The following is a 17,273-nucleotide window of genomic DNA, read 5'->3' as shown; positions in this document are numbered from 1 at the left end:
TCTGACCTCCCCCCCCACTAAACTTTCCACATCCTATATAAAAAACTCTACCCATTTTAAAACCCTCATTGAAAACTTAACCTTAAATAACAGATATACTGGTAAGCTTTGACATCTCATTGTTTACCAATATTCCCTTAATTGATACCTTAACACTCTTAAAAAACGTTTTTCCTTTGCCATCAATTCTGGTTATTTTTCTTGGAAGAACAAAATCTACAAGCAGATAGAGGGAACTGCCATGAGTTCTCCCCCCCCCTGTCAAAAATTGGTAAGAGGGGGGAACCCATGAGAGGGGCTCAGCCCCTCTCAAACCTTCTATCTGGCTAAGATATGTAGATAATGTGCTCTCTATTTGGACTCATGGCCCAGACACATTAGACTACTTCCTCAGTTCACCTACATCCAAGAATCCAGTTTACGATGGAAAAAGAAAAGAACAATTGTTTACCTTTCCTAGACACCTTAGTTACATCCTTCCCAATGGTACAATTTCCTTCACTGTATATAGAAACCCATGCACAGAGGTACATATATTCACAAACTCTCCCATCACCACCCCGCTCAACAATATGGCATTATTAAAACTTTTGCCAAGAGAACCCAAAATCTTTGTTCCAGTAGAACCGCCCTTATTACTGAGCTTGACCACATACACAACACTTTCCTCTCCAATGGCTACAGTGATCACAGTACTAAAAAATAATCAGGTCCTCCCCCATTTCCCGGTCTTCTCTTCAGAAGAGTTTAGAAATGCCGTCACCATAGCCTCCATCCGTGGCACGTCCAAAAAAATAGCCAAGATTTTAAAAAAGTACAACCTACACGTAGCATTTAAGCCCCACTGCAAACTTGCTACCCTTATCTGCTCTACAAAAAGATGAGCTCCCTCCTCTCTCAGTGTCTGGAGTCTATAAAGTACCCTGTTCCTGTAAACTGGCATACTTTGGACACACAGGCAGATCAGCTACTATCCACCTGGAGGAACATAAGTCATACATCTGCAACCACAACTATGGTCAGTCAGGCCTGGCTGACCATGTCTTGGATACAACCCACATGATCTCATGGAAAAAACTACTGTGCTCCACCACAGCAAATTCAAAAAAGAGAGAGACTATTCTTAGAATCAGCAGCAGCTCTCAAGAATCAACCAAATCTTAACAAATATGGTTGCATTAAGCTTCCTAAAGATTTGGGAAATGCTTATCACCAGAGGTCCCACTTTATATTCCAGGCCACCTACAACGGTCCTTAGAGGGTGCTCCACCTAGATAGGACTTTAGTGTCACCAACATGGTTGGGCTTAGTATTGCGTGTTATTTGTATATATGTTAGTGTTTTGTAATCCCTGAAGATGTCTCAGTGACTGAGATGAAATATAGGAAGTATTAAATTCTGTTTTAATCCTTTCTGAGTGCTGTATACAATCCATTAAGCCTCCAACATGATGTCCTCACAGCACTTAAGCCTCTACACATGGATCCAACATTAACTGCTCTGGTGTTGTTATGAAATTCAGGATCCTGTCCCCTCGAGTAGGTTCACATGCTTATTGCTTCAGATTAAGTATCACAAATTTACTTCACAAAGTTATTGTTCATATTGAACTCTTTCATTGTTCAAATCAATATTTTTCATATTGAAATCACCCATTAATAATACTTTACTTTTCATTTAAGTAATCGGCTGATAATACTATCGTTACTTCGTTCACTTGAGTAACATTCTCCCGCTCTTCAGTGTACATATTCTGTGCTTTTTTATGCACCAGTCTAAACGTTAAGTCAGTCACTACTCTGAATATAAATTCCATGCATCACTGATCTCTAATAAGCAATGGCAATAACTTCATTAATATGAGTCTAACAAATCCCCACAGGATGTGACTTAATTTCTCCAGTTAATTTAAACACGAGCTTATTCTTTAAGCTTCATGCATTAATATATAAGAATATTACATCATTTAAAATACACTTTAATTTTGACTACCCTCATTAATTTGAATGCTTGCTTATTATTATTTATCATACACTTCACCACTTACATCCAGTCAATTATTAGAAATTTTCTTTGGTGCTGTTTCTAAATCTTTAAAAATATTAAAGATTTTAGCTTTACTTGAGTTGATCAATCCATGAGTGTTTAGATGAATATTAATAAATGATCTCATAAATTAATAAATCTACAATCATGAAACACATAACTTACTTAGAATGCAATTAACTGTCACTGCTTTTACTATGGATTCCATACTATAAAATCTGGACATTATATCAATGAAATTAACTTTTTAAACTCTTAATTTAGCAGTTAATATGTGCTAAAAATATCTCTAGGCATTTTATTTTTTTCTTTTAATTTTTTTAAAATAGAGCCTGTGTAGCTCAGTAGAAGTGGCATTTGCACCTACAGTGCTTGACTGCATGAAATAAATGATTAAATAAACTAATATGCAATACTAATTTACTTACTAATATTAGTTTATTCAACAATTCAACAGCTTTTGATAATGCAATTAATAGTAGAGAAAGCTAAGGAAAAAAAAAAACAAAAACATATATATTTGCTTTGTTGATTTTCAGAAAGCATTTGCAACACTATCGACCAGAAAGAGACATTAGCAGTGCTAGAATCCTATGGAATTCACAGAAAACTAATAGCTATATTAAAAGATGTTTATAAGAATGCAGTTGCAGCAGTTAGAATTGCTGACATAGTTTAGAACAAACAGAGGTACTAGACATGGGGGGGTCCAATATCACCAAGCATTTTCATCGCACATTTAGAAAGAGCAATGGATAAAATGAAGGAAGATGCAAAAGGAATATCAGTACATGGGATGAGAATTAACAATCTAAGATTTGCAGATGACATTGTTATTATGGAAGAAGACGAAAGAGAACTACAAAAAAAACACATTGAAACTGTTAAATGAGGAAGGGAAGAGATTTGGACTTGTTATGAACTTGGAAAAAACAAAGATATTAGAGTGGTAAATGAGTGGAATAAGCTGCCAGAGTCTGTTGTGGGTGCTACGACAGTGAGCGAGTTCAAGGCAAGGTATGATAGATACTGTGAGAATGTCAAATAGTTGTGTTGACATGGAGTTTAGGGCCTCCCTCGATGAGTCTAAGGACTCCCTGGAGTAGCCCGAAAAAAAAAAAAAAAATAATAATATTTGGTGAGAAGAACATGAAACAAAAGATACAAGTGGATGGAACTGATACAGAAAATGCAGAACAATATAATATTTGGGAAGTAAAATGACATGATTTGGACTGTAAAAAAGAAATAAAGATCAGGTTTGCAAAGGGAAGAACAAATCTGAAAGCCATGGATAACATCTGGAAAAGTAAAATGATCAGCCTGCAAATGAAACTAAGAGTACTAGAAATGTGCATCTTTAGTGGTGTAATGTATGGATCTGAAACGTGGATAATAAATAAGGAATCAAGAAAAAGAATTTTGGCATTTGAAAGAACTTGTTACAGGAAGATTCTAAGAATAGGATGGGTAAAGAAAATCACAAATGAAGAGCTCTATCAGAAGGCACAACCAAAGGAGAATCTAATGCAGAAAATTATACAAGCTCCAATTATTTGACACATCTGCAGAATGAGTGAGGACCGGAAGATAAAGACGTTCATGTTTGGTATTATGGATGGTGTAAATAGAAGAGACAGACCATACAGAGAATGGATATATGACATAAAGGACTGGTGTGGAATGGGTTTATGGAAACTGCGACACTGGACAAAGAAGGGTGGAAGAAGATAGTAAGGGAGACAATGGACACCAACGGGCAGTGAACCAATGGTTCGTGATGATGAAATCGAAGTTCTGAAAAAATAAATCTTTTCTTTGTTCTATTTATTTAAATTATTCTTTATTTTTAAAATTTAAAAATATAAAGATGTTGTATGTAGGCATGGACATTTCCTTAAAGCAGTTCTTTCATTTATTTTCTAGTTTTGAAAGAAATGCAGAGGATTATATAAGACTTGTTGTTTGTGTTGATAACAGTAAAATGAGAAAAATAAAATCTAGTTTATTAGCATACTACTTTTTTCACATCAAGCAGAAAAATTGAGCACAGAACAAAGCAGAAATAAGTTCTTCAAGTCTTGCTCAAATTTTCTAAAAATTAACAAATTGCTTTTTTTCAAGTGAAAAGAGCTGCATGGTAACAAACTTGCCTGAAAAATGGACAAGTCTGAAACTGAGTTTAATTCCTGTGGCAAATATCTGATGCTTTTTTTGTTCTTCCTGAGGCTGTTCACAAATGAATTTCAAGATTGACCTTAGAGGCTCCTTTCACAGTCCTGTAAAATTTTTCTGTAAAAACAGAAATGATCAAATTTTGGAACAGGTACCTTGAAATCCTAATGGACATACTGTGTCTACTAATAGCAATTTTTCAAAAAACTATTCAGGATATTTTAATTCTAAATTTCTTTTATAACATATAGGTACCACTACTTTTTTTTCCCACTCATCTATCTATATTTATTGCATGCACAAGATATAAAATGTCAATAAACTTAAACATGAATTACTAAATGATAAAGATTGGCATATCTGAAAAACATATCTGAGGAAACATACTCTTGATGATTCACAATGTGTCACTTCTGATTCATGGCAAGCATAAGTAGCTTCTTCCTAAAAGTATAAAATAAAAATATTCAGATGTGAATAATGCATTTTCATCAATGCTGATCAGCTTATTCTATCATACTAAAATGTAAAAAGACTGCTTAACATCATTATAGAGGTTTTTTTAATAATCATTTTTATATTTACAAATGAAATTATCCTTTGCATTATCTTGAAACTTAATATTTTCTACATATGCCCATTAAAACATATCAAAGAACTGCTGAACTGAACTATAGTTCAGCTCATAACCCTACAAATCATAAATGTTCTTACATTTACTAACTTAATAATTATAGATTGCTTACATAAAAATATTTTTTAATTCAATGAATTATCAGTGGAACAAACATGACAACAGAATAAAAGTGACAGAGCATCACAGTCTAATTATAAATGAAACCTTAATGATGGGTCATTAAAATTACTAATGATGAGTGGTGTTAAGCAGTACTATTTCTCACAATGGGGATAAATCCAGTCCATCGGATCCTAATTAAATTAGGATAATGCAGAAATGCTTCAGCTATCTTTATACAGTGTCTTTATATAGTCTTTCTATAAGCAACCTATTATTATGAAGAACTTAAGTCATCCCCCAGAGAACCCTAAGCAGGAAGATGACAGCATGCTTTACTAGTTCAGACTGTTTGGGCTCATGCTACTTGAGATAACTTTTATATTCCTCACAATGAACAGCTGATTTATTCTATGAATAAAAAGTTATTTTTTACAAATCTAATGTATAATTATTATTGTAGTTTTGGAGCTAATGTCATCTGACAATTTCAAAGGAAATAACAATATGCATTATTTTTTCTATTATTGTAGTTTTGGAGATAATGTTATCTGACAATTTCAAAGGAAATAACAATATGCATTATTAAGGGTGAAAGCCTTGTGCTTGAATAAATAAACATAATATATTTGAACTCTTATGATTTATGTATATATTCAACTTTCACTTTAAAATATCAATGTAAAATAAAATATCACCAACTCCCGCTATAGTAATTTGTAGAATAGGCTATACTGAAATTTCTTTTTGGATGGCCAAAACCTCACTATAGTAAACATCACTATAGTGCAGTGGTGTTCAACCTTTTTTTACTATGCGAGCTACTTTTCTATACTAAGTTATTTGGCGATCTATTCTCTTATATAGATCACGTTCCTCCAACCTGATATCTGATTACACACAACTATGCGGTTAAATGCACTCACTCACTTCGGAGGACCCACTCTCCCAGCCCTAAAAACTTTAAAGCAACTAAAATCTTTATTTGAGTATTTAAAAATTTATTTATCACTTTTAATTATTTTAATACAACAAATAAAACAAATATATTGGAATAAAATATTTATTTCTCTATTTTGGAAAACCAAAGTTAGAAAAAACAACAGACTGATTACAAGCTGATTAAAAAAAAAAGTTAATGTGAAATTTGGCATTGTTTGGACCTCGCATCATAGTCAGGTTGATATGAAGAAGCGGCCAATCGCAGACAATCATCCAAATGATCATTTGTAATTTGGTTTCTTAATTTATTTTTTATGACGTTCATATCTGAAAAAGCGGATTCTGACAAGTATGTCAATCCAAAACACGGCAGGATTTTTCGCGCAATATCAGCTAATACTGGAAATTTTCAGGGGTGAATTCTCCATGCTTGCTTGCTGCTCAAGCTCATTAATTGAGAAAGATGTAATATTTATTTGTTAATAAATGTATGCATTTACAAGCATTCCATTTAGGCTTTTATTTTTGTAGATAGAAGGCGTCTTAAGCTTGCGCGGCAATAATTGAGCTTAGTGTTGTGTATTGAAGGCCGATGCTTGCTCATCTAGTCAAAGCTACCTTGGCTTGCTCGGTTGTAGGAGCTTCCAGGTCCTCGCTGCAGCACTGTGATTTCATGCGCATGCATAACCATTGCTGCTCCCTTCACATCGTCTTAAACACAAGGCCATACGCAGTCAAAGTAGCTCTAGCCAGTGAGCTTCAGCCAGCCTTTACAAGTGTGCGTGTTGCTTGGGAAATTTAAGTTACCACCAACTTTTTATGATGTTATTGACCAGTTCATAAAGAAGAACCGTAGGGTAGAATTTGTATTCAAGTAGCTAAATTGAAAAGGATAGAATATTATTTGTAAAATAAATGTTATATTTGTATGATTAAATATACATAAATTTCTAAATATGTAGTTTTAAATGGTCAGTAATTCATTATTCTGCTAATCAGATTTCAATCACACCTCTCACTCCCTGAATGATAACAAGAGCAAGTGTGAATTTCAAGACCAGCATTCGCCCCTGGAAATTTTTCATGTATATACTTCCAAATGACCTCATTGTTTATTGATTTTAAATGTAAATTATTCTGAATGTTTATTATCTCAAGTTCTACTTCAGCTTAGTTTATATCAAAAGCCCACTAATTTTATTTGAAAATTCTGTGATGTTCAAGTTTTCTAGAAATGGATTATTGATAAAAGATACAATCATTTCAGTTTTATTAAAATCTTTAAATCTTGAATTTGTTTCTTCCTCAGCAAATTCTATTTCACAAATAAATTATTTTAAATCACAGTGAAGCATTTCTTGATTTTGTTCAAAAAATTTTAATAAATATGGGAGATGTCTAAATTCATGGTCATTTATATTTTTCTTTAATAAAAGTAAGTATTGTTGGAAACTTTTTATTGAACTTAATATGTCAATTAAATTTTTATCTCTATCTTGTAACTCTAAATTTAAATTGTTTAATTTTGTATACAGAAATCTACTAAAAACGATAAGTGTTACAACCATCTTTTATCACTCGATTGTGGATAAATATCTCCTTTTTCATCAAGAAAATTTCTTATGTCGTTAATTAATACAAGAAATCTTTCTAAAAATTTACTTCTGCTGAGCCAGCGAACATTATTGTAAGTTACAACAGAAGTTCCCTGTCATAATCTGCCTGTAATTTAAATAACTGCTGTTGCAGGGCTTTTCCTTGAACAGAATTTACAATTTTAAATGTAATATCTAAAACATCTTTTGTGTTTAATCTTCTACACAGTACTTGTTGGTGGATAATGCAGTGGTACATTAAAATATCTAGATATTTGTCATCATTTTTACATAATGAAATGAAGACTGATTTATTGCCTATTGCAGGAGAACCATCAGTAGTAATAGACACAAGTTTAAAAAGTGGACGTTTCTGTTGTTTCACAAATTCATCAAATGCCGAAAAGATGTCTTCTCCGCTAGTCCTTCCCAATAATGGTACAATTTTCAAAACTACTTCTTTACTTGAATAATCTTGAAATACCATGCAAATAAATACCATTAACTGAGCAATATCAGTGAAGTCGTTTGATTCATCAAAATGTAATGAAAACGCAACACACTGGTGAAGTCTGACATTAACCGAGCATTCAGATCGGCAATTAAAATTTCAACTCTTCTCATAACCATTGTTCTGGAAAGTTGTAAATCTTTAATATTTGAAATGATTTCATTTTTATTTTTAAAATCAGAAAATAAAGATTCTGCTGCTGCAAGAAATGATTCTTTTATTAACTCTCCATCAGTAAAAGGCTTTTTTGCTTTTGCTAATAAATGACACACTTTCAAAAATGCAATAGTGGCTGATATTGGTTTATTTATTACTTTTGAAATCATATTTTGTTGTCCAGAAAGTCCTGCCTTTAAATTTATAATTTTTGATTCATGTATTTCGGAATTTTGGGGAAAATCTTCATCATATTTTGTATGTAGTGATCGAAAATGTCTTCAATATCACCTTTTTTTGGAATTGCTACAGATGAATTACAAATCAAACAACAACACTTTCCATTTACCATTGTAAAGAAATAATCCATTTCCCATTCTTTGCGAAAATGATATGTCTTTGATTTCTTTGATACACTCATGATTATCCTCAAATTAAAAAAAAAATAACTTTAAATATTTTATTAAAATAAAAAATGTTTATAACTTATCAATTAGCAAACAAAATAATGGTAAATCCAACCATAAATTTAGAGCAACTGAAACTCAACTGAAATTCTAACAGTGGGTAGTTTGAAGTATGCGATGTAGTTATGAGTAAACACGATTATAAACGAAATGCATACGATGTGCTTTGCTTATAATCGTATTCACTCGGCTCGCTGTTTGACTTCCACTGATCCAAATTAATTCATTTACCTGGACTTATAAGAAAATTACTGATTTCCCAATTTTAATGAAAAATAAATAAACAATAGCAATACACTTAAAGAGAATTAAAAAATAATACAAAATAATGATAAATAAAATATTATGTTTTCAATTTTAATTAAATTTGTAAGTAAGGAGGAATAAACACGAGATCGACCAAAAATCGTTCCGCGATCGACGGGTTGAACACCACTGCTATAGTGGATTCATTACAGTGATGTTTGCTATAGTGAGTGTTGATGGTAAAAGGTAAAGCTCTGCTGCAACTACTGCAGTTCATAAAACATTAATAACACTTTCAGTATGTTGCCTTTGGTTTGCATTACTTAAAAGATCGTCTCTCAACAGATCTCATATATTTGCTTTCTGTTAGTGCAGATGTTAGGTTTAAGATTTTTAAGTTTTTATATGACACTCTTTCAAACTCATTAGTTTTTTTTTTCAGTGGCAGATAGCAAACTATTAATATTTCAGCACCCGTCAAAAGTTATAAACAATGATATGTCATCATTTAAAACCTTAGAGAGATTATTAACAAAATGTGTTACTCCTATTATGGCATTCTGGTAGTAAGACCTTAATAAAATGCACTAATAAAAGGGCAAATATAGCTTCAGAGGTCATTTGTTTTAAGAAAAGCAATACTATGACAACATCTAGTATTTTATTTTACTATGCTTTGAAATTAAAATAAAATACTAGATATATTAATAGATGATCATAAGATCTCAACAGACAAGAGATAATTTGAAAAGCAGTCAATCATAGGCAAAGGTATCAACTTAATTGTGAATGAACAAAACTATATCTAAGCAAGTAGAAATCCAAGATCTAGATATAATCTGTATCTAATCTTTAGATATAGAAGTTTGTTAGACATAAGAGTTTTGGCTCTAGACAGCATTTTGATATCATATCTCTAAAGTTCAAAGCAACTGTCTGACTGTTATAATTAGTATCTTACTTAAATTTAGGATTAAGTATTTATCTAATACAGAAAACTTCATAAAATCTAGTTCTTGTATATACGTAAATGTATACAGACACTGAGTGAGTGCTAATGTACTTATCACATCTTTGAATATTATTTATTACATAACACCTCCAGGGAGCCCAAAGACTCATTCAGGGAAGGCACCTATTCTACAACTCTCCATCTCCACCAACCGCAACTACCTTTATTATCATCTACACCAATGCCATCTACCACTGACTACCACCACTAGTATTTTCACAGACAATCACAAACATCCATGCCTGTGGTGGGATTTGAACCAGCAGACTTTTGGCTGGAGAGCAGATATGCTAACCACTCTGCCAACCATGCCAGTATATACTTTATTTGGTATATACAACATACTTTATCATATTAGTTTTTCCATTAGAAGAAGCATTGAAAATATCAACTGCATTGTGAATGGAGAACCTACAGAACAAGTAAAACATTTCAGTTACTTAGGTACAATTTTTAGTGAAGATGGTAAATTAAATATGGAAATAGACAACAGAATCAACAAAGCTGGTATGGTAGGAAGTCAACAAAATAAATTTGTATGGCATAAGAGAGAAATTAGTCAAAATGCTAAATTACTGTATACAAGACAGTGATCATCATCAAATTCCTGATATATACCCTCAAGGGGTGTACAGGATATGATAGTACTACATGAAAAATACATCATTCCTAACCTCCTATCTACCATTTTCCTTACAAGACAGTGTTCAAACCAATTTTAACTTATGGATCTGAGAGCTGGGTTAGAAATAAAACACTTGACCAAAGACTAGAGACCACATATATGAGAGTCCCGAGAAAGATTAGTGAAGTGAACAGGTGGCATCAATGGCAGTATCATATTAAAAACAAGGATATTAGGAAAAAACTTAACATTGTTAGCAGAGCTAATCTCAGGTGGTATGGTCACTTAAACAGAATGGCAGAGGAAAGATCAGCAAAACAAATGTTTCTGCCAGGTTGGCAGGAAAAAGACCTACAGGAAGACCAAGATACAGGTGCATTGATAATTAAAAGTGCCTGAGAAGACAGAAATATAAGATCTGATAATGTTGGAATCTTGACAGATAACAGATTTATTTGGAAGAAAATTGTTAATAGGAAGTTAGTAATGATGTAAGTTCTTCATGCAGTACTATCATAATATTCTGTACATCCCTAGAGACACGTGTCAGAAATCTGATGATGATGGTACAGTGGGTAGCCAGCTGAATAAATTTATATAGAATAAGAAAGAAATTAGCCAAAACACAAACTAGCAGTATACAAGACAGTTTTCAAACTAGTTTTAAGTTATGCATCTGAGAGTTGAGTTAGAAATAAAGCACTTGATCAAAGACTAGAGACCACAGATATGATGGGTCCGAGAAAAATCAGGGTAGTGAACCAATGGCATCAATGGCAGAATCATATTAAAAATGAAGATATAAGAAAGAAACCTGATGGTATTAGTGTTCAAGAATGTGTAAGCAGAGCTAATCTAAGGTAGTATCACCACTAAAATAGGATGGGTGAGGAAAGGTTAGCAAAACAAGTGTTTGATGCCCAGAGGAAGACCAAGGTCTAGTTGGATTGATTCAGTCAGAACTGCTTTAGAAGAAACAAATAACAATATTAGAGTGCTCACAAGTAACAGACAAATTTGGAAGAAAATTGTTGACTGGAAATTAATAATAATGTAAATGTAATCATGTAGCACTGTCATAGTAAACTGGGCACCCCTTGTGTACATATCAGAAAAATGATGATGTTTCAAAAGTTATACAACATGCATGACCATTTGTTATATCTGCTGCCGCCAATTTGTGTGTGTGGCTCACTGGCATTCTTATGCACAGCTATATGCGCCATTTTTATGTCGTTGCTCTTTCTTAAAATATTTTACTTCATTCATTCTTTTAACCTCCCTATTTTAACTACATGACTTACAAAATTTCCTTGACTCTAACATCTGTATCACTTCTTACTTGTTCATTCTATAAGGAAAGCAAATTCTATATCTCTGGCCGATTCCTAAATTTACTCATGTGCATATCCCAACTGTTAAAGGTTATTCCTTGCTATAAGAAACGAGTCCTCTAATTTCTGCCTGGGGCCGTCTCCTCTTCAGATATTGACAAATTCATTTTTTAACACTGTGCCAGCCAATATCTTAGAATAGAAGGGACTCTTATTCAGGGAGACTTTTCCAGACCTTTGGTGCACATAGGAGAAATAAATTTAGAGCTTATACTTATAAATCAAATGCGCTACTAAGGCTAAGTAAATTCTGGTTTGCAGTCGTAGCCTCTATAACAACATGTTATACCTTTCTTTCAATTCCCCCCCCCCCCTCCCGCTGTGGTTCGAGTTAATGAGTGGTAGTTTTGGTTCATATCACAGGCAAAATTCAGGTATAAAACAAAAAGTATATTTATTGGAATCTAGAGACATAATATACACTTAGATCAATCTTACTTTCAATTAGTTCAATGACATGATAAATCAAACTTATTAATATTCAAATGCATAAACAATAAACCCTTTTTTCAAGTTAGAGAATTAACACACATAATGTACACTTCTAAAATATTCTACCCACTATGTTAATCTTGCATATTAAACTAGTCACAACCAAACTGTATTAAACTGATTGATACAGTTTGGTTGTGACTAAACAACCAAAATAATACATGAATACCAAACTCTTCTTTCAAGTTAGAGAATTAACACACATAATATACACATTAATCTTTCCTAATCAATATTCTACCTACTGTGTTAATCCACCATATTAAACTAGACACAATCATCTATAACCATTCATAACAATTTGTCTTATAGACATTAGCCACTGCTAAATCACTTAAAGCTTAAATTCTGTCCATACTCAATTAATACACTACAAGCACATATAATATACACATTATATCCTTCTAATCAATATTCTACCTACTGTATTAATCTTGCATATTAAATTAGTCACAATCATCTATAATTATTCCTAACAATTTGTCTTATGGACATTAACACTAACAAATAATCACTTAAAGTCCTTAAGTACTGCCCACACTCGATTAATACTCTGCAGTAATTCTTCCCTTTTACCGACTGGGTAATTATACAACAAAATCTGTACGTTACCATTTTGTGGGGTAGGGTCTCCAGGTCCATCAGAACTGTCCTTCGTTTGAACTACCTTTCGAATCTCCCATAAGCCTGCATCTACGTGGTGGTCACTATGGTTATCAGTTTCTCTCGTCTATTCTCGATCTGTTTCGGGCCATCCTCAACTCTAGCTGCCGGTTATAATGTACGTCTGCGATAGTATCCCGTCGGTACTTTCAGCAAAGGCTGTATCTACCGACATCTCACGCTGTAGTACCAGCAGAAGTTCAGACATCAAAGGGAAAGGCGCACCCCCACCCCCGATATATCGAACTGCTGCCATGAACACAATCAAGAACAACCGGCCCACGAGAGAAGTCCAATCATCATCCAGGGAAACAGGCGAAAAAAGCCTCGAGAAAGGGGTGCAAAACCTTTTTATTCTCCCTTCACTTCCCCCCCCCCACCTCTTACTTTTTTTTTTTTTTTTTTGTTTTCTGCGATTTTTTCATGCCCGCTACTTTCATCAACCACGGCAACTTTGGCACATCGCGAGATCATAACAGCGTCTTCTGGGAAACGAACGTGCGTCACTTACCGAGATTAAATTTGCATCAGGACCGCCCGTGACCTTTGGACTATTGCTTACATCTAATTTGCCCATTCATTGTATACGCGATGCATTCATATAATACTACTTTATACACAAAGTTCTTTACATGGTCTTACAATTCTGCTAAATTAAAGTAATTCTATTTCCATTTACAGTTAGTACTTTAGTTCTTCTGCTCCAGTACAAGTTTTTTTTCTCTCAGCTGAATTTTCTGACTTGTTAAATCCTGCATGAATTATTTCTTTAATAAAATCCTTCATTCGGGATGTAACAAAGGTCCCTCCTTTCTATATAAAAAAAATTTTTCAAGAAAATTTCTTTTTTAGACGTCCCTCAATCCTCTGGGAGTTACCTTTTCGTTTTTTCCTTTTTTTTTTGACTTATGCTCAGATAGGAGAGTGGGCTTTGCATCCTTTTTAACTGCCTCTCCTATTTAATTCTAATTTGTGCTATGCAGATCGCCCTGCCCTTCCCTGTCATATTCACTCGTTGTCTTTTAATCTCTTGTGCTAGTTCGCTGTGTAGCAGAACAAGGAGTTGGAAATCACTCCATCTACCGATTGTTCTCAGTTCCTCAATATAACAAAAACGTTAACACATTATCTGATTCCTCTCCAGAGAACTGGGGGAATACTTGCTGTGGGTTTATTGTTCTGAAAATTTCAGAATCGTTCATCTCGGAACTAGTTGGGGCAGACGTACTTGTACTAGCGCTTACACTGAAATATAAGATTCTTTTCTCGAAATTTCTACCATTTTCAACCAAGTTCTGATTGCCTGATATGAACCAAAGACCGACTCACTGTGATAGGTCAATTTACTTAATTTTTCGGGACCTAATCACATCCTGTCGACTGCACCATTGTTATATCTGCTGCCGCCACGCTGTGTGTGGCTCACTGGCATTGTTATGCATCGCTGTATGCGCCATTTTTCTGTCGTTGCTCTTTTCCTAAAATATTTTACTTCCCTCATTCTTTTAACCTCCCTATTTTAACTATATGACTTACAAAATTTCCTTGACTCTAACATCTGTATCACTTCTTACGTGTTCATTCTATAAGGAAAACAAATCTATATCTCTGGCCGATTCCTAAATTTATTAACGTGCATACCCCAACTGTTAAAGGTTATTCCTTGCTATAAGAAACGAGTCCTCTAATTTCTGTCTGGGGCCGTCTCCTCTTCAGATATTGACAAATTTATTTTTTAACACTGCGCTAGCCAATATCTTAGAATAGAAGGGACTCTTATTCAGGGAGACTTTTCCAGACCTTTGGTGCACATAGGAGAAATAAATTTAGAGCTTATACTCATAAATCAAATGTTCTACTAAGGCTAAGTAAATTCTGGTTTGCAGTCGTAGCCTCTATAACATGTTATACCTTTCTTTCAATTCCTCCCCTCCGGCTATGGTTCGAGTTAATGAGTGGTAGTTTTGGTTCATATCACAGGCAAAATTCAGGTATAAAAGAAAAAGCATATTTATTGGAATCTAGAGACATCATATACATTTAGATCAATCTTACTTTCAATTAGTTCAATGACATGATAAATCAAACTATATCAAACTTATTAATATTCAAATGCATAAACAATAAACCCTTCTTTCAAGTTAGAGAATTAAAACACATAATATACACATTAATCTTTCCTAATCAATATTCTACCTACTGTGTTAATCCACCATATTAAACTAGACACAATCATCTATAACCATTCATAACAATTTGTCTTATGGACATTAGCCACTGCTAAATCACTTAAAGCTTAAATTCTGTCCATACTCAATTAATACACTACAAGCACACATAATATACACATTATACCCTTCTAATCAATATTCTACCTACTGTGTTAATCTTGCATATTAAACTAGTCACAATCATCTATAATCATTCCTAACAATTTGTCTTATGGACATTAACACTAACAAATAATCACTTAAAGTCCTTAAGTACTGCCCACACTTGATTAATACTCTGCAGTAATTCTTCCCTTTTACCGACTGGGTAATTATACAACAAAATCTGTACGTTACCAATTCGTGGGGTAGGGTCTCCAGGTCCATCGGAACTGTCCTTCTTTGTTTGAACTACCTTTCGAATCTGCCATAAGCCTGCGTCCACGTGGTGGGTCACTATGGTTATCAGTTTCCCCTCGTCTATTCTCGATCTGTTTCGGGCCATCCTCAACTCTAGCTGCCGGTTATAATGTACGTCTGTGATAGTATCCTGTCAGTACTTTCAGCAAAGGCCATATCTACCGACATCTCACGCTGTAATACCAGCAGAAGTTCAGATATCGAAGGTAAAGGCGCATCCCCCCGATATCAAACTGCCACCATGAACACGATCAGGAACCACGGGCCCACGAGGGAAGTCCAATCATCATCCAGGGAAACAGGCGAAAAAAGCCTCAAGAAAGGGGTGGAAAACCTTTTTATTCTCACTTCACTTGCCCCCCCTCTTCTTACCACGATAGCGCCCTCTTACTTTTTTTTTTGTTTTCTGCGATCTTTTCCTGCCCACTACTTTCATCGACCACGGCAACTTCGGCACATCGCGAGATTATAACAGCGTCTTCCGGGAAACGAACGTGCATCACTTACCGAGATTAAATTTGCCTCAGGACCGCCCGTGACCTTTGGACTATTGCTTACATCTAATCTGCCCATTCATTGTATACGCGATGCATTAATATAATACTACTTTATACACAAAGTTCTTTACATGGTCTTACAATTCTGCTAAATTACAGTAATTCTATTTCCATTTACAGTTAGTACTTTAGTTCTTCTGCTCCAGTACAAGTTTGTTTTTCTCTCAGCTGAATTTTCTGACTTGTTAAATCCTGCATGAATTATTTCTTTAATAAAATTCTTCATTCAGGATGTAACACATTCCATAGCAATCAGTTACTGAATGATTACTTGATAAACCGCATATTAATAGGTTAGAAATTATTGATCTGAATGTGTGAAAACAACCACTTTTTTTTAATCTCCACCAATTTTGAGGATAATGACAAAAGTACAGGAAACCTTGCTTAGTGTGATTAATTAATCCATCAATTAATGTGTAATTAATTAATCCATCAACGAATGCGTGCTAAGCAAAATCATATTAATTGAATACAATAAACAATAGGAATAATTATAATACATCCATCAGTTAGCATAAATTTGGGAAAAAAAATTACAGTATAAGCTATATTGGAGATAAAATCAAAGTTAAGAAAAATCAATGGGTTAAATTTTTATTTAATATCTAAACAATTGATTGAGCTACTTTTTTTTTTTACCAAAAAAAGTAAGTAAATATGTTTGAATTGTGCTTGACTTTTTCATCTTATCATGGAATTTGCAATAGCTGGCGATTGCTTTATCAAGAATTTGGCAGACTTCGAAGCTTCGTTCTATATCAGGATCAGCATCAAACAAAATTTTATTAGCATACTCAACGTGATTGAAAACTAGATCAAATTCTTTTGCAGTTAGCTTCTTAGTCATAACATTCTCTTCTTGTTCGCATTCCTTATCTTCTTCTTCATATGTATGCTGAACTGTTCTGAATAGGAATCAAGTAAGTTTCTCATATCTTCATTATCTAGTTCATTAAATTGAAGTTCTTTTCCAATTGTGCTGATTTCTTCAATAATATTAAAGTTTGGATTTTGTGCACGATA

General features: G+C 33.7%; 1 protein-coding gene across 2 annotated transcripts in view; it reads right to left on the bottom strand.

Annotated features, from left to right (window-relative positions):
- Nucleotides 1-17,273, bottom strand: part of mahj (LisH and WD40 domain-containing protein mahjong) — a 490,280-nt gene that overhangs the window by 111,819 nt on the left and 361,188 nt on the right. For both annotated transcript variants that reach the window (XM_090400879.1, XM_090400880.1), the window contains exon 31: nucleotides 4,609-4,665. In XM_090400879.1, the coding sequence (XP_090257005.1) occupies nucleotides 4,609-4,665 (57 nt within the window). The remainder of the gene's footprint in view (nucleotides 1-4,608; nucleotides 4,666-17,273) is intronic.

Source organism: Typopeltis vanoorti, chromosome 11 (assembly GCF_054136105.1).
Source record: "Typopeltis vanoorti isolate ZY-2024b chromosome 11, IOZ_Tvanoo_1.0, whole genome shotgun sequence".
NCBI classification, from domain to species: Eukaryota; Metazoa; Arthropoda; class Arachnida; order Uropygi; family Thelyphonidae; genus Typopeltis; species Typopeltis vanoorti.
This window is presented reverse-complemented; position numbering and strand designations above follow the sequence as displayed.